We start from the raw sequence: 27,649 nt of genomic DNA on the forward strand, positions 1-27,649 counted from the left end.
CTGAACGTGGCGACTCACACCTGTAATCCCAGCACTTTGGGAGGTCAAGGCAGGCAGATCACGAGGTCAGGAGTTGATCATGAGGTCATGGCAATGTCTCAGCAGTGGGCTGCACGCCTAGGAAGTAGCAAGTGGGTAGTTGAGAGCAGGCACCTGCCAGGAATGCTAGGGCATCACAAGGAACCCGTGTAGCTGGAGACAGGGATGCAGTAGGGAAGACTCGGGAGGAGGCTCAGGTCAGAGGGTGCGAGGGCCAGATCCCATAGGGTCTTGTGGGCCTGTGTAAGGACTTTGGGGCTCATTCAGTATGTTGGGAAGCAAGAGTGAGTGATACGGTTTGTGTTTTTTATTAATAATGGGAACATTGTTACAAAGAGACGTAAACTGGAGTATGAGGGCCTTGTGGAAAATGAAATGCAGGCAGATGGAGAAGGCAGGGAAAGAGTTGTGACCAAGACTGAGAGTGGACATCTAGGTTTTGGAGACTGTGTCACACCAGACAGCAGGGGCTCTGTCGCCTGGGACATGGGCCCCATAAGGTGGTGCTGCTCTTCCCTCAGTTAGCTTCTGTGCATAGGCAAGGCGGCTGTGATGGGCCCTTTATTATTACCGACCACGGTTTTGTGAAGCTAAAGCTGTAGTCTTGCCCCGGGAAGGAAGTAGAAAATTTGGGGCCAGGTAGCCTTAGACATTGATTTCATTTTCCCTGGGCCCCTTCAGGTGGAAAGGCGTGTCACACCTGGTTGTGAATTACAGGACTCCATTTCTATTTGCTTCCGCAGAGACAACCCAGAAGCCACCCAGCAGATGAATGACCTGATTATTGGCAAGGTCTCCACAGCCCTGAAGGGCCACTGGGCCAACCCCGATCTGGTGAGCCAGCCTAGCAGGCCCAGCTGTCCTCTCTGACTTCCCCTCACATGCCTTGTGTTCCTCAGCTTCCCCTCCCAGGTCCTGCGGTGACTGAGGAGGGAAGGAGCAGAACATTACCCCAGAATGGTTTTCCCAGGGAAGAGCCTGGAGCACAAGGGTCTCTGTCTGTCCTTTGTCTCTGTTGGAGCCACCTAGGACCAGAAATTGTATTAATAGTTAAGAGTCGCTGGACCGGAGCTGACCCTCTTGACTCATGTCTCTTCCCATTGCCTTCTAGGCAAGTAGCCTGCAGTATGAAATGCTGCTGCTGACGGATTCTATCTCCAAGGAGGACAGCTGCTGGGAGCTCCGGTTACGCTGTGGTGAGTTAGGGGATTTTCAGAGAAAGGAAAGGAGGCTCCAAGGAGCAGTCCTGGCCGGACTGGGAGGGGAGGAGGGAAACTGATGCTTGGGCGGCCTCTGCAGAGCAGATGTGTAGTGTTCCTGATTGTGACTCTGCCTTTCCTGACCATCCCTAGCTCTCAGCCTTTTCCTCATGGCTGTGAACATTAAGACTCCTGTGGTGGTTGAGAACATTACCCTCATGTGCCTGAGGATCTTGCAGAAGCTGATAAAACCACCTGCTCCCACTAGCAAGAAGAACAAGGTACTGGGCCAAGCAGGGGTCTAACAAGGAAGGGCAGGGCGGCCGCCCTCCTCATTCCCTGGCAGTGTGCCCTGCCTCCTCATGGTCTCCGCTTTGCCTTGAGCCCACCTCCCCTGAGAGGCTCCAGTGCAGCCTTTGCCTTAGTTCAGCAGATATGGGTTGGGATTTTTGAGAAGGATGGTTCAAGTAAAATAAACATGAAACTACAAAGCAGAGAGCAAAGTGGCTAGCTGTGAAGGATGAACTCTCTCCAGTCGTGTTAGATAACTTGCAACCCCCAGAAAGCATTGTGTCCTTCCTACCCCTGTGCCTTTGCACATGCAGTGCTGTGCGGTGATAGAAATCCCAGGCTCTGAAGCAGACTTTCTGAGTTCAAATTCCAGCGCTTCCATTTATTAGCATCGTGATGTTGGGCAAGTCGTTCCTTAGGTTCCCCATCTATAAAATGGGAATATAGTCTCCACCTTGAAGTGTTGTGAAAAATAAATGACATAATGCAGACTAAGTGATCAAAACGGTGTCTGCCTAAGTTAATCCTTAACAAATGTTAGCTGTGGCTATCTCCTGCTTTCTTTGCCTAGAATGTTTTCCTTCACTTTGTTAGCTGCTCCTTAGAGGGTCAGTTCTCTACTAGGCTAGCTGTAAGCTCCTTGAATCCAGGGACTGGACCATCTTAGTAATACTTTTTATGTCTAGTATATAGGATGGTATAACATCTATAATAGCTGCTTAGTAAATTATTATTAAGTGAATAAATGAAACCAAGTTTTTATCCTAAAATAACTGTAGCTGAGCCACAGATTGACTTGCTTGTATCAGCTTTTGAATTGGGAGGCCATAGTTCTTTCTTTGGGCCATGCCTAAGGCTCTGCCACCAACTTGCCCTGGATTGGGCCTTGGGTCCTTCTGACTCCTGTTCTGTCTGATGGGCCATCCCTTATGGGCAACAGAGTCCTCATGGCAGGAAGATTGCTTTTTGAGTGCCAAGCACTAGGGTTATGATGTGGGGAAGCTGGACATTGAAGCTGCCTTCAGAAAAGGCAGCACGGGGCACTCTGCTTCCTTCCCTTTGATGGAGGAATTATTTCCCCCCAGATTCCCAGCAACTAAAATCAGCCCTTGGTTGAGAAGAGGACACCCATCCCTATATGACCATCGTCGTTTCCACAGTGTGAGGCAAAGGGAGATTTTTCACGGAATTACTTGCCCTGTAAGGACTGAGGCCTGGTGTGGATGTTCACAATTTGCTCCGTGTAACTTAGCGAGAGCAGCAGTTCCTAAAATCTGGCTCACAGACTCCGGGTTGTTCTTGAGACTGTCAAAGATCTGTGAGGACAAAGTTATTTTCATAATTGTCCTAAGACACTATTTGCCCCTGTAATTCTTCTGATGTTTGTGCTGACGGTAGAAAACCTTTGCTGCTGGGGAGACAGCCAGTGCCTTAGGTTGACGAGGCGGTGGTCCTGTGCAGCTCTTCACTGCCACCCGGTTTCATCAAGGATATCCTTGATGAACCAGTACAAATTAATTTTATTAAATCTCCACTCTTGGGTACTAATCTATTTAATGCTCAGTGTGACAAAATGAGTACACAGAAAGCGCCTCTGCTGCACCCCAAGTACAGCAGTTGTGCTGAGAAAAGGCACTTGTGTGAGATGCAAGCCAAACCAGCTGCCTTTCCATGGATCTCCGCTTGTGCTTGAAAAAAATGGCTGATGGGCAAATTGTGGTTGTTCAGGCTTAGGTATTTGGCAGATTTTTCCTCAAAATGAATGAAGTGAGCTTTAAGAAGAACTGACATAACTGTGTAAACCGGTGTTTTCTAAATGACCAATGCATGTTATAGTATCCTGCCGGGTAAAAGATGAAGGTTAGTGTAATGAAGTATGAAAAGTTTATTGATGTGATTTCAGAGTCCATACTACAGCTAATCTTTCAGACCCTATAATTTGTTGAGTTTTGGTATAGTCTCAATGAAAAAAATCCACAACTAGTTGAAAAAGGTATTAAAATATTCTTTCCTTTTCCAACTGTATATCTGTATGAGGCCAAATGTTTTTCATATACTTCAACCAAAACAACCTGTCATGACACTTTAACCATAGAAACCGATATGAGAATCCAGATGTCTTATAAAGCAGTCATTGAACAATTATCAAAAATGTAAAACAGTGCCACGTCTTTCTGTAGGTTATTTTTGTTTTGGAAAATATAAAATTTAGGTTGACAAATAATAGATTTACTCTTCTTTTTCAATGAATTAACAAATATCTTCAGAATTTCTCAGTGTTTTATTTTTATTTTTTTTTTTTGAGACAGGGTCCCATTCTGTCACCCAGGCTGGAGTGCAGTGGTATGATCTCGGCTCACTGCAAACCCTGCCTCCTGGGTGCAAGCAATCCTCCTGCCTCAGCCCCCTTAGTAGCTGGGACTACAGGCATATACTACCGTGCCCAGCTAATTTTTTTGTATTTTGTATCGAAATGGAGTTTCACCATATTAGCCAGGCTGGTCTCGAACTGCTGGACTAAAGCATCATCTGTCTGCCTTGGCCTCCCAAAGTGCTGGGATTATAGGCGTGAGTCACCGCGCCCGGCCAGTTTTAGTTTTTAACATGAGAAATGGCAATAGATACAACCATGTAAAGCAAAGCTCTCTGGAGTCCGTAATAATTTTCGAAGATTGTAACAGGGTTCTGAGGCCAAACAGCTTGAGACGCGCTGGACTGGAGTGTCATCTATGGCTCTCTCTCTGCAGGCTGCTTCTGGTTAGTGACAATTTGCATTCTGGAGGCTGCTTGTGACCCTTGGAAGGTTTATGCTTAGGAAATTGCAAATCAGCCGTGGGATAGGAATTAGTGTATGTGCTATAGGATTGTAGGAAGCCAGCCACAGCTTCTGCTGCACAATAAAAATGAGTGACCTTAAGCTCAATGTGGAGATGCTGCTGCTAAATTGGATCAAAATGGTTTAACAGGAACACATATTTGGGCATAAAAGATACACATGTTGATCCTCCTGATCTTCTTGCCTTTGCACATCACCCACTGGGGCACCAGTGCCATGCTGTTGGGGCTATGGCTCAGGTGTGCCCTTGAGCGCCCTCACCTTGCTCCACTTGCCTCCTCCAGGATGTCCCCGTCGAGGCCCTCACCACGGTGAAGCCATACTGCAATGAGATCCATGCCCAGGCTCAACTGTGGCTCAAGAGAGACCCCAAGGCATCCTATGATGCCTGGAAGAAGTGTCTTCCTATCAGAGGTATATCTTTCTCTTCAAGACGCCGGGAAGTCCTGCCTGTGCTCTGACAGCCCTGCCTTCTGTCACTCTCATTTACTTACCTACCCCTGCAACCCTTGGCCTTGCAGGGATAGATGGCAATGGGAAAGCCCCCAGCAAATCAGAGCTCCGCCATCTCTATTTGACTGAGAAGTATGTGTGGAGGTGGAAACAGTTCCTGAGTCGTCGGGGGAAGAGGACCTCCCCCTTGGATCTCAAACTGGGGCATAACAACTGGTTGCGACAAGTGAGTGGCCACTTCTGGACTCTTCACCCCCTGCGTCCCTGACCCCAGACTCTGAGCAATATGTTTCTGCCCCTCACCATGTGTCTGCACTGCCATCTCTTCTTTCTCTTTGCTCTTCTTGCTTCCTTTCAAATAGGGAGTGAGTACAGGTTCTTGGTTGTAGCTGTTGGGCTAGCATGGTGGACTGGCCGAAACAGAACTTCCTCTGCTTATCTTAACACGCTCCTTGTGCTTTCTGCTTTCCTCCCTGACCATAGTCCCTTTTCTCCTTCCATTTTTCATATCTTCTGCTGTCCTTCCTCTCCCTCCTCTCTCTAGCTAAAGTAATTCTATGTTAGGTAATCCATTTGTCCATTGATATATAAAATAAGAAATACTTGGTTTACATTTAAATGAAAGTATTCAGCACATAAGTGTCCCCAAAAAAGAATGATCAGCATCTTTGCTAAGGAAGATCCCTTTTTCCTACTTCACTTATTGTAGGTATGTTCTTCACATCTCCTGATGGAGAAGTCTCCAGGCAGAAGCAGGGCTCTTTCACAGCCCCTTTCCCCATCTAAAACAGTAGAGTCTTGTGTTAGCTGGTGATTTTTACCTCTTAACATTTTCCTAGAGAGGTGCCCAGAAGACCTCTCCTAGATGGGTGGCAGTTGACTGCCCTGCTGGGGGCCTGGTGAGGCAGGGCATCCTCTGAGCCTACGACCCCTTCTCTCCCCTGTCCTGCAGGTGCTTTTCACTCCAGCAACGCAGGCCGCACGGCAGGCGGCCTGTACCATTGTGGAAGCTCTAGCCACCATTCCCAGCCGTAAGCAGCAGGTCCTGGACCTGCTTACCAGGTACTATTTGGGAGTGGGATGAGGAGCGTGGTTAGACTTCCTCTAGAGCCTTTTCATCTTCCCCGGGGGAATCCATGGATCAGGGTAATGAGAGGCACACCTCTGGGTAGAAGACCCCAGAAACAACAAAGTGTTAAAAAGCTGACTTTTAGTGATGGTAGTGGTGGTGGTGGTTGTGGTGAGGGTGTTAGCAGCAGCAGCAGCTAATATTTGAGATCTTATGCAGCTAATATTGATCGAGATTGAGTGCATAACTGCTTGGCATGCATTATCTTATTTAATTCTCTCATAGCAATCAGTGCCAAAATATGAATGCTTAGATTCTGTGGCATTCACTCCCTGCAGTGTGCTCTGAATGCTTCCTAGGTGTGGGAAATTCCCATGTGGGAATTGGAGCTGTCTTGGATGCTGTTCCTCCACCCTCTAGGAAGCAGGAGAGACAGACAGCAGAAGATAGGAAAGATTGGGAGGAGAAAGGGGAGCCTTGGAGCTGTTCGAAATGCTAGAGTTCTTGACTAGAGTGCCCTGTCCCTCTTGGTGGCAGTTACCTGGATGAGCTGAGCATAGCTGGGGAGTGTGCAGCTGAGTACCTGGCTCTCTACCAGAAGCTCATCACTTCCGCGCACTGGAAAGTCTACTTGGCAGCTCGGGGAGTCCTACCCTATGTGGGCAACCTCATCACCAAGGTATCCTACCCTATTGCCCAAGAGAGCCCCTTCTCTAATTCCCCCTTCATTGTACCTTGATGTAAACTCTACTATGGTGTTTTGTTTGTTTGTTTTTACTGAGAAGAAATATTTGTTGAAGGTGTTTGGAAATATTTTTATGACTTCATTGTATTTATTATATAGCTGTAGCAAACTCTTGGGAGCATTTGGACTGTTTACAGTTTTTAAGCAATCCCTTACCAGCGCTGTGACTGTTGGCCTCCTGGAAAGGAGTTCTGCAAGGGTTCGATTAAGAAGATGTAACTACTGAGTGTCTGGTGCCGCAAGCTCCTGGGACAGTGGTGGAGGTAACTGGTATCCTTGGCAGTGACATCACACTGACTGCACTTGTCATCCTGTTTAGGAAATAGCTCGTCTGCTGGCCCTGGAGGAGGCTACCCTGAGTACCGATCTGCAGCAGGGTTATGCCCTTAAAAGTCTTACAGGTAAAGAGAGCCACCGGGACCTTCCTTTAGGGCATCCTGAATCTGTTTAGGGACAACCCTTAGTTCCTTGGGTGCTGGGGTTGACTCTCTTCTCTCTGGTACTGACCTTAGTGCAGATTTAAGCTCTGCATTTTTTTTCTCTATTGATACGTTTATGATTTTGAGACCCTGTTTGCTATTGACTGTTTCCGCTTGTTGAACACCTGCTCTGTGCCATGCACAAAGATAGATTTTCCCTGCTTTTTGAGTTGCTCATAATCTTTTGAGACACAGACTTTCCTTATGTTTTCATCCAGAGCTCTCACAGCAACATTTTCCTGTCTCCACAGGCCTTCTCTCCTCCTTTGTTGAGGTGGAATCCATCAAAAGACATTTTAAAAGTCGCTTGGTGGGTACTGTGCTGAATGGATACCTGTGCTTGCGGAAGCTGGTGGTGCAGAGGACCAAGCTGATTGATGAGACGCAGGACATGCTGCTGGAGATGCTGGAGGACATGACCACAGGTAGCACTGCCCAGTGGCCTGGAGCCTAAGGCACTGTCCCTTCTGGGGCTGCCGAGGTGCATTCGACCAATTTCCCCCAGTTCCACAGATCCAGAGGAGGGGTGGCAAACATCTCCCTGCATTCAAAGGGAGACTCATTTCTTGACAAAGTGTTGGCTCTTGGAATTTTAAATTCTAGAGCTGGGCTCAGTCACTTTGGATTTTTCATGTTGAGCTTATAGAGTGGTGCAAGGTCAAAGGCTCTCTCATTGGTGTCTTCTATCAGTCTGGAAAATTCTCAGCCATTGTCTCTTTAATCCCCTCTGCTGTATTCTCTTTCTTTTCCTTGTGAAACTCCATTTTCACTCTGTCATCCATATCTCTCCATCTCTCATAATGTTCATCTCATTGTGTATTTATGCTGCATTTTTGACAATTTGTTCAATTCAGGTTTTCTTCACTATGTGCAAATGTTTAATCTACCTGTTGAATTCTTGTGGTTCTAGATTTTATGGTCTCTTTTTTATTTTTCATTTTTTGAGACCAAGTTTCACTCTTGTTGCCCAGGCTGGAGTGCAGTGACGCGATCTCGGCTCACCGCAACCTCTGCCTCCAGGGTTCAAGCGATTCGCCTGCCTCAGCCTTACTGAGTAGCTGGGATTACAGGCATGCACCACCACGCCCAGCTAATTTTGTATTTTTAGTAGAGACGGGATTTCTCCATTTTGGTCAGGCTGGTCTCGAACTCCCGACCCCAGATGATCCGCCTGCCTCAGCCTCCCAAAGTGCTGGGATTACAGGTGTGAGGTCTCTTTTTAAAAATTCACATTTCCCTCCTTTATATGATCTATAAGCATATTAAACATTTGTGTCTGATAATTCTAAAATTTGAGATATTTACATGCCTGATTCTGCAGTTTGTTATTTTGGCTCTTGCTGATGATACCTTAAAGTCTTGTTGTGTTTTATGAGTTTTGACTGTGACCTCATATTTCTTAGCTTTATCTGTGGAAATTCTTTAGGACTGGGCCAAAGACGGGTTTCTCCAGAGGAGGTAAAGAACTGCTTCTGTGAGGCAGTGCAGGGTACTACTGTCCCAGTTCTGAGCCTCAGGATTTTCAGACCTCCTAGGTAGTGAGAGGTTTGAGCCGCAAACCCCTATAAGGGGACAGCTCATTACAAGTTTTCAGAGGAGATTTTTCCCTGCCACTTGATGGTAAAGTTTAAGGAAAGTCAATTTCCTCAGTTATTTGGTTGGGGGAAAGGGATAGCTGATCTCTGCACCAAGGGTGTAGCTCTTTGGGGTACTAGATTTGTATTTGTGGGGCATGGGGTTGGGGGTTCCTGCTAGACTCTTTGCCTCAGTGGATTCGGGGCTTTATCCACCTCTCAAATCTGGGCAGGGCATGGAAACCAAAGCTCAACGCAAAAACTGACTCGTGTTTTGCTTATCTCCCTGGCTTCCCGATTTCTCTTAGTTTATGGCTTTTGGCTGTTCTGTGTTAGTGTGGCAGTTCACTGATACATTTTTATTCAACACTTTAAATTGTTTTTGAGTGGTGGAGAGTGAGGAGTAGGTCAGGGAACCTCGTTTGCCTTATTGCCCAAAATGGAACTCTTTCTGATGCCATTTTCATCATGCCATGCTGAGCTGGTTTGTGACTTTGTCAGGGACCTTTACCTTTTTTTTTTAATTTTAATTCAGACCCACCCAGTAATGCAACAGTGGGACTTTCTTTTTTTTTCCCAAAGTTTCACTCTGTCACCCAGGCTGGGGTACACTGGTGTGATCGAGGCTCACTGTAACCTCCGCCTTCTGGGCTCAAACCATCCTCCCACCTCAGCCTCCTGAGTAGCTGGGACTATAGGCGTGTGCCACCACGCCCAGCTAATTTTTGTATTTTTTGTAGAGATGGCATTTCGCCACATTGCCTAGCCTGGTCTCCAGCTTTTGAGCTCAAAGTGCTCACAAGACCTTATTTTTTAAAGACCATATTTTCTCACCTTCATGTTACTTTAAGTTGTGTTTTTTCACTTATAGAGGACAGTCTACCTAATCTTTTAGAATGAAGCTAAAAACTAACTATAACTTCCTTTTGATTTGACTGGAACACAGGATTATTTGGCATTTTCTGAGTGCCTGTTTTGGGCAAGGAGATGCTAGTTAAATAAGGCACAGTCCCTCTCCTTGAGGAGGTTATAGCCTGAGAGAGAGCAAGACATGTACACAGCCAACCATGATGAAGTGTGTGGACTTGGGTGTTATGGGTTTCAAACTGAATGTGGTCTGAGGATAAAATCAATCAGCATCAAATTTCCAATTTGAACTATTGATATTGCCATGTAGGGCATTTAAAGACTTACCAGGCAGAAATAATTTGTCAGTGATGGTACTTCAGTTAGAATTCTCATTTCACCCTCCATGGGAGAGGCTCTTTCCTAACTTGGCCGCTTTGATTTCTGGCAGGTACAGAATCAGAAACCAAGGCCTTCATGGCTGTGTGCATTGAGACAGCCAAGCGCTACAATCTGGATGACTACCGGACCCCGGTGTTCATCTTCGAGAGGCTCTGCAGCATCATTTATCCTGTAAGCAGTGCGGTGCTTCCCATGGCTCTCGAGTGTCAGCACGGCCCACTTTGCCATGAAGCCTCTTGGTGATTCATTAAAGTTATGGGGAATTGTACCAGCTCTGGGCCACTTAGTCATTAGTGAAAGAAGATCCACCGCCATAAAAGTGAAGCAACCTCATAATTTTCCTCTTGCTAACGATGGGACATTTAATGACCTTCCTTGGTCTTATTTCCTAGATTCAAGTAAAGAATCATGTTTTTTTAAAAACTAGGTCTAACCTCCATTACCAAAATCCCATTGCATATCAATCCAACATACTGTGGAAGAAGCAGTATTGAGCTAGAATATAAAGATATTTTTACTCTCTTCCTTCTTTAGCTGCCCTGTATTTTGTGCACACGTGCAGCATGTGTTTTTTTCCCTAGCCTGAACTGTGTAGAAGCACAGTATCATCCAGAGAACCCTTCCTGCTATTGAGGAAAGATGAACACTAGTATCATGAGCTAGCAATGAGAGCTCATTGGGGGTGTGTACCTGAGTGTCATGTCCCATAGAGAAGCCCTTTTCTTGACTTCAGGGTCATCAGTGACAAAGTCCTCTGGCCCCAAATTGGTTAGCATCACATGAGACCAGCAGGAGGAAGAAGGAAAGTCCCTCCTCGCACCCCTTCCCCGATTTTTTAATATATCTCTCATATGTCACTCCTTGTCTGCTTGTTTTGTTAGGCTTTATCTCCTAATCCACCCTGGGGTTTCAGGGGAGATGCTTGATATTTTAGTCTACTTGAGTTTGTTTAGATTTTTGGAAGTACCTCTGAGTTTCCTGTCCTTTATATCTTTAAATGTTTGGGGGGCTTGCTGAGTTTGGTATGTTTTCCTCGAGTGTCCATGGAACAAGGTAGCATGGTATAAATCTCCACCTCTGCCATCCCTTCTGATGCACCCTTCTGTCTGTCCTCCAGGAGGAGAATGAAGTCACTGAGTTCTTTGTGACCCTGGAGAAGGATCCCCAACAAGAAGACTTCTTACAGGGCAGGATGCCTGGGAACCCGTATAGCAGCAATGAGCCAGGCATCGGGCCGCTGATGAGGGATATAAAGAACAAGATTTGCCAGGACTGTGACTTAGTGGCCCTCCTGGAAGATGACAGTGGCATGGAGGTAATGACCATAGGACAGTGCTGCCCACGTTTACGATTAGGGGCTTCCTCCTAGGCTAACCAAATCCAGGTGCTTCTTCCTAGTAGCTAATTAACTTGGGGCAGGTGGCCTTCAGTTTCTCCACTCTGTAAGTTGGGGTTAATGATTCCCACCTTTCTACCTCACCTAGTGCTAAGGTTAATAACCTGTAAAGGGCTCTGCCCAGTGCCTGGCAGGAAGTAAGCATATTGTTAATGGCTGTTGGTTGTAGTGGTGGTGGGTATTTATTATTGTTATTGCCTCTGGCAGAGACTTCTCGGTGAGTCTGAGTTACCTGAGCCCCCTAAATATTGGCGTTTTACCCCCTGTGCAGGTTTATGTCCCTGTGTCAGTTACTTTCTGGCAGACCCTTGAGGGTCTGACATTTTTACATAGTGAAAAGCCTTTTCTGGTGCTGAGCCTGCAGGAGAAGGTCCCCAGTGGGTGTGTCTAAGCTGGAGCCTGTGTGTGGGTTAGGGATGTTAGCAGCCCCTGAAATTGTGCACAAAATTCTGTGTGTTTTTCATACATGCGGATTTTTTAAGAGTGGGAGAGTTGATAGGTCCATGACATATAAAAATTGTGAATTATCAGCCATTGCCGTAAGGTGCCCTTTGCTCTTGGATTTTACTTGTCTTACAATTATTTGGAATAACAGCTTCACCTGCTTTTCTGTTCAGCTTCTAGTGAACAATAAAATCATTAGTTTGGACCTTCCTGTGGCTGAAGTTTACAAGAAAGTCTGGTGTACCACGAATGAGGTATGTGCCTGCTTTCTCGTTTGGAGGTGTGGTTTCACTTTTCTGACTTATGCAGACTTGTACCAGCAGGAGCCATTGTTCATCATCACTTACCTGGCTTGTAGCAGCTCTCTAAGGCTTTACTCTCCCTGTTTGGGGTTGTGTGGAGAAAACCAATCTTGTTTTCCTTTGGAGGCATCTGACTAATGGAGGGACATTTAATGACCTTCATGAAGCTTCAGGAAAGCAAAAGCATTTTGCTGGGCTGTGCAAGTTGTCAAACCCCAAGGACTGAAAGCCAGGGGGTGTCGAAGGAGGCTCTGTGCTGGGAATGCTTGCTGTCTTGTTCCCTTCAATATGGACACCTCTCAGCTGAGATTAGTTCTCAGCTTTTATGGGCCTGCTCGCTTAGTAGAACATTTTTCCAGTAGCTGTGTCAAGGAGCATCATTTCTGTTTTACTAGTTGGGGAATGGAGGCTCAAACAGGCAGTTGTTCTTGAGGAGGGGAAAAGGGAAATGAAGGAAGTCCAGCGCTCTGGGCCTTTTGGCCATCACGAGTGATGCTGTTTGTCCACTTATGGAAGTACTAGATGGTCCCCTTCACCTTTCCCTCCTTTCTTACTCTCTGTTCCTTCCATTCCTCTCTTCCTGTTTCTTTTTCTTCCCCTCCATTTCTCTCTCCCCCTGCCATTTCTTCCCTTCTCTTGTTTCTATTGGGAGAAGAGGTCTTTAGCACATGAATCAGATAAGTAACTTAATTACAGCAAACTAGTGTAGCAGGGATGCACAGCAAACTTTTCTAGACTTGGTCCCAAATACTTCTGTAGAGTTTGAGAAACTAAATTGGCAGTATACTATTTGTAGATTTTGACCTTCAATTTGTTACATATTTCCGCCTCTCTCCTTTCTTGTCTCCCACTGGGCTGGGAATCCTGCTCACTGTTGACTGTTGGTCTACTGCCAGTGGGGTCGTTGTTGCACTGTTGGCTGAGGGACAGGCAGAGAACTGTCCCAGCCAATACGTCTTGTTACAGACATTGTAGCATCAAAACAGAACAATACAGATTTAATCCCTGATGCATATAAAAAATTAAGACCAAGCTTCTGTGGGCACTCTTGTAAATGGTGGTAGTGAACCCACAGAATGCACAAGGGTATCTCCCTTGAATGGTGAAGCAAGATAGAAGTTGAGAATCATTTGCCCCTCACATTGATGTGCTTAATCCAGTTAGAAGGTTTTCTGGCAAAGTTCTGAGTTTGTGATAGCCTATGTTCTGGGACTTCAGCTTCCCTTCTCTACCTTGCCCTCTATTTCCCTGATAAGCAGCCTACCTCTGTAGCTACTGACTAGAACTAGAACCTGCTCTGTGTTCAGTGTCTGTGGTGGTTCTCTCTGAGGAATTCTCACTGGGCTTCTATAGCCAGAAACACTTCTGCAACTGGCCTTTCTGGCAGGTTGTCTTCCTCCAGGGTGTCCTGTCCTGAAGCTCAGCATAGACTTGGAGGCAGGCTGCTTGAATTAGCGTGCTACCAAATCCCCCACTGGATTTCATCAGTGGTTACTTTGAGCTCCAATTTCTAGTCTGCAAAATGAGAATAATATTAATATATGTGCTCAGTGCCAGACATACAGTGAACTTTCCTGATTCTCCAATTTAGTGAAGTTGCTGTAATTTTGTCATTTATAAAAGACTTGATTCTTATCATTCTAGTCAGATTGTGGGTTTAGCTTAAAGAATTGTGGATGAACCCCCTCCTTGTATGGTTATATAAAGACGTCTGAATCTCTGTAGGTAAAGATTGATGTACTCTCTTTTCCTGTTTTGATTCCCGAGGCTTGAGTCAAAGCTCTTTGATTTAAATGGCCTTGTTTGTCCTGGGTGGTAGTCCCTATTGATTGGAGACAGTTTCTACTCCTGAGGAAGGTCCAGGCTTGGAATTAGACCTCCGCTTATAGCTTGGTAACCTTGAACAAGCTGTGTAACCTTATGTAAAAGGATCATATAAAGTACTTAATTAGCATAGGACCTGGCACAGAGTAAAACATTTAATAAATATTTGTTAGATTATTACATAGTGTTCTAGTGAAATTGAAGGAGATAGTGTCTTTAAAATGTTTCATACAATGTCTAGCTTCTAGTAGACACAAAATAAAATTAGCATTCTTTCCCCTAAGTGAATTGCTGTGCATTTGGATTCTAGATGTTGTGGTTGAGACTTTGTAGAAAAATAGAGGCTCTCCACATTGCTGGGGCTTTAAGCAAGACCAAGTATGGAGTCCTTTGCATTTGTCTGGGCCTGTTTTTAAGTACCTTTCTCCAACTTTCTCTGCTCAGGGAGAGCCCATGAGGATTGTTTATCGTATGCGGGGGCTGCTGGGCGATGCCACAGAGGAGTTCATTGAGTCCCTGGACTCTACTACAGGTAGATCATGGCACTGCACATTGGATCTAAGGCTTGGGACTCATGAGCGGCTCACGTCCCAGGACTTAGGGGCATTCTCAGGAGCTTCTCTCTTGTACCTCTGCATCAGAATTGTGGGGAGATTGTTTCTTCAATTGAGGAAAAAAAGAGGTGTCTGTGGCATGATGCAGATACCACTGAGTGTTCAAAAAAAAAAAAGAATACCAGCAAACTTTTAGAGGAAAATGCAATGAACAGTAAACGGGAGTTCAGATTTATTTTTAACTCCCTCTCCCCCCACTCCATTGATGGTATTGGTGCTCATACTTTGACATTTGAGTAAGTAATTTTAATTGACTTGAAACTTTAAAAAAGCTCCTACTGAGAGTGGGGTAGTTTAATATCATCCATCATTGACCCCTTTTATTGGCCGTGTCTTTATTGGAGATACGGAAAAGGGCTGTCAGCCATCAGCCAGGAATAGGGCTGCCTTATCCTGGCCTATTTTATTCCCATCTTCACCTTACCCTCCATTTCTGCTTGGCTTCCCTTCTCCCCTAGATGAAGAAGAAGATGAAGAAGAAGTGTATAAAATGGCTGGTGTGATGGCCCAGTGTGGGGGCCTGGAATGCATGCTTAACAGACTCGCAGGGATCAGAGATTTCAAGCAGGGACGCCACCTTCTAACAGTGAGTTGGGGGCAGCAAGTTGTGGGGGCCAGCCTTTCTGCACTGGGAGAGGCCCCTGTGGAAAGAAGCTATGGCCACTGTGTCATTTTGCCCTAGAGGGCAGCATGGTGCCGTGGAGCAGTGCGAGCCAGTGAAGGACCTGGCAGTCAGGACTACATTCTTAGGCACGCCTTTTCCCGTCCTGCTGGCCCACTTCCCTTCTCCAATACCTCTCTATAGAGCCAGCATCTGATTGTCTTTCCCCAAATAGCTGCACTTGTGTTAACTATTATCATTGTTGTTGTTTTTAAAATGGATTTTGTAATGTAACTCATTTCTTGCATTGTAGGGTTTTGTTTGGGTATTCATCCAACTAATCTCCTTAGTGAGGATTAGAGCATTCCAGAGAGGCACCACAAATACTACACTGTTATTTTCACTACTCCCCACCCCCACTCCCCCAGGGTTTATGAGAATATGTATTATTGTTATTATTGTGCCTTTGTTTTAAATGACCTATGTGGTTCTGAGCTCTCACAGGCCACGAGCTTTGGGATCATTTTCTTTACTGTTAGTTTAGGGTCTGAGTTGATGCTGGGATTTCCCCAAGACAACAAACAGAGCATCACCTCTTCCATTAGGAACTGCTGTCATTGCCGTTGTGTTACAGATGGTAGAGATATATCCAGCCATTGGAGCTACCAGCCTAATGTGAGAGCCCAGCCATCTCACCATGTCCCCTGAAGAGCCGCTTCTCCCTCCTGTCCTCTTCATTTCAGGAGGAGCCCCTGCTGATGGTGTAGACCCTGCTTAGACATCCCTTTCCTACTGGCCCCCATGTCCTACACTCTCATGTGGCCTCATGGGTTTTGACTGGCTTTTCTTGTCAGGTGCTACTGAAATTGTTCAGTTACTGCGTGAAGGTGAAAGTCAACCGGCAGCAACTGGTCAAACTGGAAATGAACACCTTGAATGTCATGCTGGGGACCCTAAACCTGGTAAGGAGCATGGACTGCAGGTGAAGAAGAGTGGGCCTTGGAAGTGTGGGTGTGAAAGACGTCTCAGTTCTGGGCTCAGATGAAATGGACTCACGGCTTCTTCAAGCCCTTCATCTCTCTGGCTGACTGGTGCAGAGGCTTGGGTCATTCAGCTGCCCTTCTCCTCTGGCTGGCTCACCTCCCGCCCCCATGCTGCTGCCATGGCACTCAAGAGCTTCCTTGCTCCTTTCCTGAGTTCAGATCAGAGATAAGAGGATGGCAGTCCCTTAAACAGTCTAGACTACACACCAGTGGGAAAGAAGTGCCCCTCTCCTTGGGGCAGCAAAGAAGGAGATCTGGAACTTCATGTTTTCCCTGTCATCAAAAGCTCACACGCTTGTCTCCCTCTCAGAACATGCATATACACGCACATACATACACACGGTCATACACACATGGTCTCTGGGGAGTAAGGCTGTGAGGGCATCCTTGAGAGCAATTGTCATCAGCAGTGAGTGGCTGTGGTCTTATTCTGAGAGTGACTGAGTCTCCTTCTCCTACAGGCCCTTGTAGCTGAACAAGAAAGCAAGGACAGTGGGGGCGCAGCTGTGGCTGAGCAGGTGCTTAGCATCATGGAGATCATTCTAGATGAGTCCAATGCTGAGCCCCTGAGTGAGGACAAGGTGAGTGGGGCTCGGCCCCTCCATCCGCAGGCACTGAGAGCCTGCACTGTCTTATTGCCCACAACAGGCCTGTTTGTGTCTGGCTTAGCCCACCTGAGAATGGCGGAGCCTGCTTAAGCATTGGAATGTTAGGACTCAACTAATGATGACATAATTGTATCGAAATGTGAAATCTTTGGATCCAGAGCAAGCACAATTGCTAAGGATAGTCTTTCACTCAAAAGCTGCTCGTTAATGGAATCCTGGCATGTCTCAGTTGATAGACAGAGGCTTTAGTTCAACCTTTCATTTCATAGTTGAGGAATTGAACAGCCCACTTCATTTCCCTGGACTTGGCATTTCCTCAGCTGTGGTACATAGTTGGTTACTGGTGGAATCAGGCCTAGAACCCAGGTCTCCAACTCCCAGAATTTCTCTCCACCTGCTATGCCTGTAATTTCCTCCATTCTTATTGGTGCTAATGATTTGGCTAGAGCTATGACCAAGTGAATGTCCAGCAGCCTGCATTCTTTTACAGGGAGGGAAGATTGTATTGGTATATTTTGTCCACCTGAGACTATTAACAGCACTGTCACAGAAATTTAGAAACGAATTTCTCAAGTGAAACTCCGACTGTTTGTTATTCCCCAGGAAGTGCCGAGACATAGTTCTTCTAGGGGTATTCCTGATGACTCTGATGGAAGTGGTGACTTTTGGGGCTCAGATGTTGGCTGCAGCCACAGTCCTGACTGCATTAATGGCATGTTCACCCTCTTTTCTGTTGCAGGGCAACCTCCTCCTGACAGGTGACAAGGATCAACTGGTGATGCTCTTGGACCAGATCAACAGCACCTTTGTTCGCTCCAACCCCAGTGTGCTCCAGGGCCTGCTTCGCATCATCCCGTACCTTTCCTTTGGAGAGGTGGAGAAAATGCAGATCTTGGTGGAGCGATTCAAACCATACTGCAACTTTGATAAGTATGTTACTTTGATTTCATATAGTGAAATGAGAGTCTCCACTAAAACGCTGAACTAGGTCTGTGAGATGAGGAAGAATCCTCTGAATACCTATTAGATTTTTGTGTCCTCGTTCTGGCTTTTAAGGAGCTCAGTCTAGTTGGGAAGTGAATAGTTAAAATATACTGTATTAGAGTAGCAATTGGCTAGGCAGAGAAGGCAAAGTGGTTGGTGAGATGGGAGGAATATGACGAGATGGAGCCATGTGTGCACAAATGTGAGTGCAAGAGAAGGCTGTGAGCGTGGGAGACATAGCAGGTAACAAGGAGAGTGGCAGGAGCCGGGGCAGATAGGTCTTTGTGTCACGTTAGGGAATTTAGCCTTGATCTTCTATAGGCTGTTGACAGTTGTTAACCAAGAGGGTGACATGACTGGGTTTTGTCCCGCCTTTCACACCCTCAAACTCTGCTCTTTCCTCCTAGATATGATGAAGATCACAGTGGTGATGATAAAGTCTTCCTGGACTGCTTCTGTAAAATAGCTGCTGGCATCAAGAACAACAGCAATGGGCACCAGCTGAAGGATCTGATTCTCCAGAAGGGGATCACCCAGAATGCACTTGACTACATGAAAAAGCACATCCCTAGCGCCAAGAAGTATGAAGCCCTCCTGCAGCGGGGCTGCTTTGCCTCCGCTTTGCCCTTTCCTTTTCCTTCTCCATCAGCATCTTGGCATAAAGCTTCACGTGTGCCCCTTGCCCTCCTTGGGGCCTCCCAACCGCTTCTGGAAACTATGTGGGTGACCATTCAACCACTGCAGAGTCCTCGGGGCTTGCGGGAAAAGGATGGCAACTTTTTGGTTTCTACTTAGAGTACTCACTTCTTTCTGGCTTTTCAGCTGAGCTGGGTGGTTCTATGTGATTCTTTATGACACTCGGAGAGGGTCAGGTTAAACACGCCCTGGGGGTTTAAACAAGCCAGAGTCAACAACTGGTTTCTAGGTAGCCTTTGCTTCCCTGGCCTGCTAATAAGCCTTCCTTTGCTTTGCAGTTTGGATGCCGACATCTGGAAAAAGTTTTTGTCTCGCCCAGCCTTGCCGTTTATCCTAAGGCTGCTTCGGGGCCTGGCCATCCAGCACCCTGGCACCCAGGTGGGTAGCCAGGACAGGTAGTGTGAGGGTACAGGGGTACAAGTATAACTACCCTAGTTCACCTTGAGACATGACTTACCCTAATATATGAGACTCCTAGAGTAGAAGTGAGCCTCAGAAGTCATCTACTTCATCTATGTGTGCTGAGAGAAGTAAGTTGTATTTGTGATTTCCTCATTCAACTCATTCTTAAGTGGGGCTTCATTGTCTAATGGGTCACCCGTGCAGCTGTTGAACTGTGAAGGATTGGCTGACCAGAGAGTAAAACACTTGGGTGTCTGGCCACAGTCACTAGGACACTTATATTACCATCACCTCTATCTTCTCTGCCTCAAGCAGCTGAACCCCTTGTTCTTAGGAAGTCCCACCCATTCCACTCCGCAGCTCATTCCTGATTTCTCCCCACAGGGCTGAGCGTTAACCCCTCACAAACCCGATCCTAACTGGCCCTGGATAGATGGCCAGGGCTGGGTTTTTTTTTTAAATCAAAGTTTTAATTTGGAGATTATTATAAATTCACATGCAATTGTTAAGAAACAATACAGAGAAATCATGTGGGTCCTTTCCCCACTCTCCCCCAGTGGTAACATCATGTGGAACCCGAGCACACACCACAACCGGGATATAGACATCAGTGCCATCAGGACGCAGGGCAGGTTCATCAGCACAAGGGTCCCTCTTGTTGGCCTTTTGTAGCCATATCTATCTTCCCCTGCTCCCCTGCCACAAGCCCCTGGCACCCACCGATGTGTTCTCCATTTCTGTAACTTTGGCATTTCAAGAATGTTGTATAAATGCAGTTGTACAGAATGTAACCTTTTGGGATTGTCTTTTTTTTTTTTTCTCAGCATGATTTTCTGGAGTTTCATCCAGGTTTGTTTAACTGTTCACCCATTAAAGGACACCTGGATTGTTGCCAGTTTTTGGCTGTTATTTATAAAGCTGCCATGAACACTTGTGTGCAGGTTTTTGTGTGAATATAAGTTTTCATTTTTCTGGGATAAATGCCCAAGAGTGCAGTTGCTGCGTTGTATAGTAGTTGCATATTTTGTTTATAAGAAGCTGCCAAACTGTTCTCTAGAGTAGCTACAGCATTTTACATTTTACATTTCACCGGAAATGTATGGCTGCTCCAGTTTCTCTGCGTCTTAGCCAGCATTTGGTGACTATTTTTAGTTTGAACTGTTTGGAAGATGTGCAGTGATTCCGTGTGGTTCTGTGTTTTCCTAGTGGTTCATGATGTTGAACATCTTTTCATGTGCCCTGTGTATTTTCAGTGAAATGTCTGTTCATGTCTTTTGCCCAATTTCTAACTGGATTGTTTTTTAATGTTGAGTTTTGAGAGTCCTCAGCACTGCGTTTTTTCTGTTTGTAGTGTTCTGCATTGAAAATAGTTCCACTGTCTCATTTGCTAATCTGTTTCGGTAACTCATTCCAAAAACATGGTAACTTGAGTACAGTAAAGATTCTTCACTGTGTCTCACTGAAATCCCTTTTCTAAACTTCTGTTCAACTCAGTGGAGTCATAATTGTATATATTTGTGGAGATACTTTTTCCTGCATAGGAATTTCACATGTATTGTTTTCCATATCCTTGTAACATCTCTCTTTTGTATATGGATAAATCAAGGAACATGGTTGTGATTTGGCCAAAGGCAACACAATGAGTTTGGAACTCAAAGTCAGCTGATTTCCAGGCTTATTCTTTTTTTTTTTTGAGATGAAGTTTTGCTCTTGTCACCCTGGCTGGAGTGCAGTGGCATGGTCTCGGCTCACTGCAACCTCTGCCTCCCGGGTTCAAGCGATTCTCCTGTCTCAGCCTCCCGAGTAGCTGGAACTAAAGGCACCTGCCACCACACCTGGCCAATTTTTTGTATTTTTAGTAGACTCGGGGTTTCACCGTGTTGGCCAGGCTGGTCTCCAACTCCTGACCTCAGGTGATCCGCTCCCCTCAGCCTCCCAAAGTGCTGGGATTACAGGCGTGAGCCATTGTGTCTGGCCATCCAGGTTTATTCTTAGTTACCAAATTGAATTACTTTCTTTAGAATAAGGCTTTATCTAGTTTGATACTTGGCATTTATGCTATGGCCATTCATTTTTCTTGCAACACATCTTGTTGTGTAGCTGGTCCTGTGTTAGACTGAGGAGACAGCTGTCGCCTGTGCCTGTTGGGAGCTTACTGTCTGGTGGAAGATAGGGCCAAATACAGAGTAGTAACTAAACAGCGAGATAGATGCAGTGTGGAAGGGGCCTCAGGAAATAGGATTGTTAAGTAGAGGGCATGGCACCTGCAAAGGTTCAGAGGCCAAAGAGTGCTTAAAGCCTTCCAAGAATTGAAAGCAGCTGCAGTAGGAGGTGAGGCATGGCAAGAGCTGCCGATGGAGACCCAAGCAGGGCCAAGGCATGTTCTTTCTCCCAGAAGAGGAGTGTGGGTTTTCTCCTGAGGGCAGTGCCCTGGCCATATTACAGAGAGTGAATTGAAGGGAGGTGAGATTGGAGGTAGGAAGAACAGTTGACAGGCTTTTATCGTAATTGAAGTGAGAGAAATGGCAGCTTAAACTAGTTCATGGATAGATTCAACAGAGATTGAGCTGGGAGGAAGAATAAATGGGATTTGGAGAGTGACTGAACGTGAGAAGCAAAGAAGCTGAATGAATCAAGAACCTGCCCAGTTTCTGGACTGAGTGATGAGGTGAATGGTGGTGCCACTGAGATGGAGAAGATCAGAGGTTTGCGAGAAAGGTGGAGGAGAGTTCATTAGACTATGCTATGAATGTATGGTCTGTCCTATTAATAACTGGAATGTAAGTTAAATGAGAGCAAGGTCTTCGTTTTCCCAGCACCGAAAACACACGTGTGCAAGCATGCACACACAGTAAACAGCCAGAACGTTGAGTCTGGGGTACCTGTGGAAAAGCTCAGTAGGAGTTGAAATATGGGCTCAGCATTTAGGAGCATGAGACATGAGGGAATAGGTAATTTCGCTGAGACACAAGATTGGAAGTGGACTTGCTGTGAGAACAGATTTATGAGCTACTGAGTGATCTGCTGGCTGTGTTATTTTCAGCCTGTTGTCTCATATGTAATCATTGCTGTCAAGTCACTTGTGACAGGTTGGTGAGGATTTCAGGGATGTGGTAATATTTCTCAGTGAGCTCACCTGGAGTGCTTTTTCCAACTACACCTGTCTTTAGCCTTCTGATGTTCTCCACCCCCGTTTATCACATGGCGCTATACGTAGTGACTTCCAGCTTTTTCAGGCACAGAGGTTTCTTGTTAATATCTTTTTTGTTGTTAAAGTTTTTCATGTCCATACCTGCTTGTAGTCATTGCACCTCTAGTATCCCTAGCCTGAGAAAACTGTGCTCCTAGGTTTGGTGGACCCAGGGGCTCCCGTGGAGAACTCAGGGCAGGTCCTTAGGAGAACGTCCAGTGCCTGCTCTGGCTGCTGAGTTCACCACTCAGTACACATCAGGTGTTGCTGCTTGTCTTACCAGAATAAGGGGATCTTCTCCTGGCCCCTTTCCACATCCTCTGTGATGGATGCTTTGCATATGTTATCTAGTTTTTAGTCATCACAGCAGCCCTTGCACTATCCCCATTTTATAGATGGAAATGCTGAGCTTAGAGCATAGGAATTGGTCAGAGGCAGTGGCAGAGCCAAACCCTCTTCCATTTGTCTGTGTCTGTCGAAGTGTGGAATCAAAGGACCTGATTGCAGCTGAGCAGGTGACATGAGATGGTGCACGCTGGTTGAGTTTCTAAACCTTTAAGCTCCCGGGAAGAAGGTTTGTCTACATAATTGGAGGCATGTGTTTCTCTGGTCTCTTACTGGCAGGTTCTGATTGGAACTGATTCCATCCCAAACCTGCATAAGCTGGAGCAGGTGTCCAGTGATGAGGGCATTGGGACCCTGGCAGAGAACCTGCTGGAAGCCCTGCGGGAACACCCTGACGTAAACAAGAAGATTGACGCAGCCCGCAGGGAGACCCGGGCAGAGAAGAAGCGCATGGCCATGGCAATGAGGCAGAAGGCCCTGGGCACCCTGGGCATGACGGTAAAGCTACCACCTAGAGTCCCCATATTTCTGCCCACACTATTGATGAGGAGGTGGCCATGGGACAGCCCTGGGTTGGCCATGGGGAAAGAGAAGGCTGGACAGAGGAGGAGGAAGGAACTAGGTGTGTTCGGCCCTCTCAGAGGTGGAACTACTATCGTTCTATCATACAGATGAGACTCGGAGTAAGTGACTTACGAAGTTTACCAAAACAGTAAACCAGTGATAATAGCCATTAAGTTTATTGAGGACTTATTTAAGCCCTCAAGTAGTTCTAGGAGGTTGATATTGTTATACCCATTTTCCAGATGAAGTAACTGAAACTGAGAGGTGAAGTAAATAGGCCAAGGCACATAACTAATAAGTGGTTGACACAAAGGGTTCTGTGCTCTTCTAACTGTCCCACCTTGGAGGAAGCAGAGTCCTACAAGCTCCTTCTCCAAAGCACAGACTTGAGTGTCAGCAGTTGAAAAGCTCACGTGGGAACAGTGAATGAATCATAGTGCAACAGCCCTTGGAAGCTGAGACTTGGCATTGCTGGCACGAAGATGCTGGCACGAAGAAAGGGGGCTTTTCTGATGGCAGGTGCCACCTTGCCAGGGCTCCAGCTGGATGATTTCCTTTGCTTCAGTGGTTCCTGTAGGAAGAGAGAATAGCAGAAGGGCCTGGGTCTTTATCCTTATTAGAAGACAGCTCAAGGGCTTTCCTCTCATGCACCTGTCCTTTTAGTGGAGGTAGAAGGTTAGCCCTGTTCCTGAGCACCTCCAAGCTAGGGTGGGAGAGGGTGTGTGGAAATCCCCTTGACATGCCGCCGGGGTTCCCTTACAGACAAATGAAAAGGGCCAGGTCGTGACCAAGACAGCACTCCTGAAGCAGATGGAAGAGCTGATCGAGGAGCCTGGCCTCACGTGCTGCATCTGCAGGGAGGGATACAAGTTCCAGGTACAGCTGCTGGGCCTGCGGTCGGTCCTGAGGGCCCAGCCTGACCCCTTGTTCTAGGTAGCATCCCCCTCCTCCAGGCCATTTTATTCTTAGCTAGGCAAGGTCAAGGCCTGCATCTTAGGAGATTAACAAAAGGACCAGCTGTCCTCTTTAGAGGCAGGAAGGCGAGCTCATCCGAACTTTAGACTTTGTTATCTTTATCATCATCATGACAAATGCTGCTCGTTGGATTCTTCCTAAATGTGAGGCCTCATGCTCAGAGCTTTGTGTAAACTGGATAATTTTATTTAAACCTGTAAAAAGTCTCAACTTGTGGTTAAGCAAACAAAGGTCACATGGCAGAGCCAGAATTCCAGCCTAGGCTTCTCAGACTCCAGACCTGGGCTTTTAAAAACATACCATGCTGCCTCCATTCAGGGTAACTGGGGAGAAAATCAGAACTTTCTAGGCTTATCCAAACTAGATTCCACCTGAAAGGAGCAGAGCAGCCAGTGACCTGCTGGCTCTCCTGAAGGCTCAAAGGTGGCCTCTTCTTTCCAACTGGAACTTACTGCTTAGAATACAGGCTGTGAAAGGGCAGGTGCCTGGGCCACAGGGCTCGTTAGTCCTGCGTAATGCAGGCTCTTCAGAGCTGCCCAGCAGGTTTTGAAAAGCAAGGGAATATCAAGAAGTCACTTCTGCATTTTCAGACAGATGAAGCACAAAGTAAAGAAAGATGGCCGAGGCTTGCTTATGTGTATGCCTCTACATCTGCACCGCATCCCCTTCTTGCTGGTTGCTCCCATAATCCTTGTTTCACTAGGGCTGTGGCCAGCCACGTGCTTCACCAACAGACCGAGGGGCTGGCCTTACCTGCTCTTCTGAACTTCCCTAGTGAGAGCAACCTGAACCCCAAGGCATTGCCCAAGAAGGGCGGCAGTTCCCCTCTATTCTGCTTCTCCTGAGCCTGACTTGGAGTTTCTCCTCCCCTCTCCTTATGTTGTCGTCTTTGCAGCCCACAAAGGTCCTGGGCATTTATACCTTCACGAAGCGGGTAGCCTTGGAGGAGATGGAGAATAAGCCCCGGAAACAGCAGGGCTACAGCACCGTGTCCCACTTCAACATTGTGCACTATGACTGCCATCTGGCTGCCGTTAGGTAGGCCCTGGCTCTTGCGGGATGGCTCCTTCAGTAGGCCTGCCTGTGGGCCTGGAGCGGGTGGGACTGCCATCCTCGTGGTTTTAAATCTGCTCCTTAGTCTCTGGGGAGTAGGGTGTTCTGCCTGACACCATATAGGTCCCCAAGCAGTTATTTGAATGATAGGAAAATATGCTTTGGCCTGGGCCCAAGGCTAGTGAGAACAGCCCTGCCTACCTGAGTCAGCAAAGCCAGTGTGTACCACATTGAGGCTACAAATGGCAAATTCTCTTCGCAGGGTCAGGAGCCTGGGCCGACTGACTTCTTAGTGTTGGCATGCCCCCACCGCCACCCCCACCCCCGCCCCCGCCCAGGTGCCTGGTTGCCATGTTAATGCCAGCAGTCGCTTGTCCCTGCTCTCCTCCCTATCCAGGTTGGCTCGAGGCCGGGAAGAGTGGGAGAGTGCCGCCCTGCAGAATGCCAACACCAAGTGCAACGGGCTCCTTCCGGTCTGGGGGCCTCATGTCCCTGAATCAGCTTTTGCCACTTGCTTGGCAAGGTGAGTGTTGAGTATTTTTCATGGTGGGATGGAGGGGATTTGCAGGGGATGGGACAAGACCCGCTATCAGCCCAATCCCCTGGTGACACCATTTCCTGTTACCTTCCTTGGGAATCCATGTCTGTCTGCTTGTTGACTGGGGAGCTGTCCAGAGCAGACAGGGTGGGGGATGGAGGCTTACTCAAGGGGTGACCTGACATGGCCCACCACAGGGTGGGAGCAACCAGCACCCTTAGCTTCCAGGGTACCAGATGAAATTTCTGGGTCTTCACTATTCCTTTGCTGATCTTATGACATAAGATGTGGGACCGACTTGGTCCTTGAGGCCAGAATTTCTGAGTTCACTTCTATAGTGTGTGGCTCTGAGGTTTAAATACGAAAGTGGCTTAGTGGCAGGGGGGATGTTGGGCTCCTTAGAAGGCCTTCCTGGTCCTAAAAACCCAGATAAGAATAGCTAAAGCATCTGTGAGGTCCTCATGTCTTGCTGATGCCTTGTGGAGTGGTGCCCCACCCCAAGTCCTATTTCAAAGCTCAGGGACAAAAAGATGCCTGTCATAAAACAGGCAGCTGGCAGTGACAATGGAGAGCATGTTGAAATGCTTAACCTCTATTCTTTTGTTTTGAGACAGGGTTTTGCTCTTGTCACCCAGGCTGGAGTGCAGTGGCGTGATCTTGGCTCACTGCAGCCTCTGCCTCCCAGGTTAAAGGGATTCTTCCGCCTCAGCCTCCCAAGTAGCTGGAATTACAGGTGCCTGCCACCACGCCCAGCTAATTTTTGTATTTTTAGTAGAGACGGGGTTTTGCCATGTTGGCCAGGCTGGTCTGGAACTCCTGACCTCAGGTGATCCACCTGCCTCGGCCTCTCAAAGTGCTGGGATTACACGTGTGAGCCACTGTGCCCGGCCAGGCATGTATTCTTGTATACATTGTACAGATGAGATGCAGAGTTTGAGCAACTTGCTCGAGGTCACCCAGTTAATAAGAGGCACAGCCCAGATAGATGGGAATGTGTATTGACATAGGAAAAACAAAAGCAAAAACAAAAAACCCTTTTATTTGGAAATTGAAGAGCTCATTCTTATGGACAGGTCACTTTGTCAGTCAGAATGGATGAGTTCTACATTGCTTCCTCCAAAATGTACTTCACATGCAGCCACGGTATGTCCTACAACATTAGTTCATTAAGAAATGGGCGCCCAAGAGTGGTGGGCTCTCATCAAAACTTGGAGAGTGTCACATTCAGTCACTGCAGAAATGAAAACGTCCTATGGCCTTGTCGTCCTGCTGGCCCCAGCCTTGGCCTCAACTTTCCCTTTTATTCTTGTCTCCATTTGCAAACCTTTGCAGCCATCAGGCCTGGGAGTACTGGAAGGAGGCTCTGTCTCCCAAACTGGGTTTTCACCAGGAACTCACTTCCATTTCATTGTTTGTTCTGCTTCCCTCTAGACACAACACTTACCTCCAGGAATGTACAGGCCAGCGGGAGCCCACGTATCAGCTCAACATCCACGACATCAAACTGCTCTTCCTGCGCTTCGCCATGGAACAGTCGTTCAGCGCAGACACTGGCGGGGGCGGCCGGGAGAGCAACATCCACCTGATCCCGTACATCATTCACACTGTGCTTTACGTCCTGAACACGTCAGTACCCTGTATCCCAGGGGCGGCATCTCGCAGACCCACCCTGCATCCCTCTGCCCGAGATCCCCTCAGCTTTTTCACAGCCTCTCATGCTAGTTCCAGAGCAAGCGTCTGGCCTAAGGCAGCCTTTTTGCCGAGGTGGGGATGCTCATCTGCATTCTTTTAGGGCCACGCAGAAAAAGCAATAAAGGGAACTTCCTTCCCCCAAACTGCCCTGTCTCCCACCATGGGCAGCTCAAGACCGCATCCTTGGACTGACTTTCAGCTCACGGGGGAGCAGGAAGTGGGAAAAGTCAGGCCACTGAAGCTTCTACTTCGATGCAGCTGCTACTTCTACTTTCCAGACTGTTCTCTTGAATGGGGGGAGGCCACAGGTCGGAGCTGTGCCCACATCATTAGTCAAGGGCATATAGATTGTTACAGGTGATGGTTTCCCATCAAGGGGATGCAGCAGAGCTGAGGACCCAGTTCATAAATGGAAAACTGGATTTGTTATCCCTGTTTTCTCTAC

The 27,649-nt window shown here is 47.0% G+C and overlaps 1 protein-coding gene across 20 annotated transcripts in view; it reads left to right on the forward strand.

Annotated features, from left to right (window-relative positions):
- The window catches only part of UBR4 (ubiquitin protein ligase E3 component n-recognin 4), a 136,469-nt gene that overhangs the window by 98,765 nt on the left and 10,055 nt on the right, over positions 1–27,649 (forward strand). For all 20 annotated transcript variants that reach the window (XM_063594400.1, XM_063594405.1, XM_063594395.1 and 17 more), the window contains 24 exons: positions 783–873; positions 1,151–1,235; positions 1,392–1,519; positions 4,650–4,779; positions 4,887–5,044; positions 5,771–5,880; positions 6,425–6,566; positions 6,952–7,033; positions 7,363–7,536; positions 9,983–10,104; positions 11,051–11,248; positions 11,947–12,027; positions 14,344–14,431; positions 14,972–15,099; positions 15,969–16,076; positions 16,619–16,738; positions 17,505–17,695; positions 18,157–18,330; positions 18,724–18,823; positions 22,662–22,880; positions 23,709–23,822; positions 24,817–24,959; positions 25,372–25,497; positions 26,944–27,138. In XM_063594400.1, coding sequence (XP_063450470.1) covers positions 783–873; positions 1,151–1,235; positions 1,392–1,519; positions 4,650–4,779; positions 4,887–5,044; positions 5,771–5,880; positions 6,425–6,566; positions 6,952–7,033; positions 7,363–7,536; positions 9,983–10,104; positions 11,051–11,248; positions 11,947–12,027; positions 14,344–14,431; positions 14,972–15,099; positions 15,969–16,076; positions 16,619–16,738; positions 17,505–17,695; positions 18,157–18,330; positions 18,724–18,823; positions 22,662–22,880; positions 23,709–23,822; positions 24,817–24,959; positions 25,372–25,497; positions 26,944–27,138 — 3,207 coding nt within the window. The remainder of the gene's footprint in view (positions 1–782; positions 874–1,150; positions 1,236–1,391; positions 1,520–4,649; positions 4,780–4,886; positions 5,045–5,770; positions 5,881–6,424; positions 6,567–6,951; positions 7,034–7,362; positions 7,537–9,982; positions 10,105–11,050; positions 11,249–11,946; positions 12,028–14,343; positions 14,432–14,971; positions 15,100–15,968; positions 16,077–16,618; positions 16,739–17,504; positions 17,696–18,156; positions 18,331–18,723; positions 18,824–22,661; positions 22,881–23,708; positions 23,823–24,816; positions 24,960–25,371; positions 25,498–26,943; positions 27,139–27,649) is intronic.

Source organism: Pan paniscus, chromosome 1 (assembly GCF_029289425.2).
Source record: "Pan paniscus chromosome 1, NHGRI_mPanPan1-v2.0_pri, whole genome shotgun sequence".
Taxonomy (NCBI): Eukaryota; Metazoa; Chordata; class Mammalia; order Primates; family Hominidae; genus Pan; species Pan paniscus.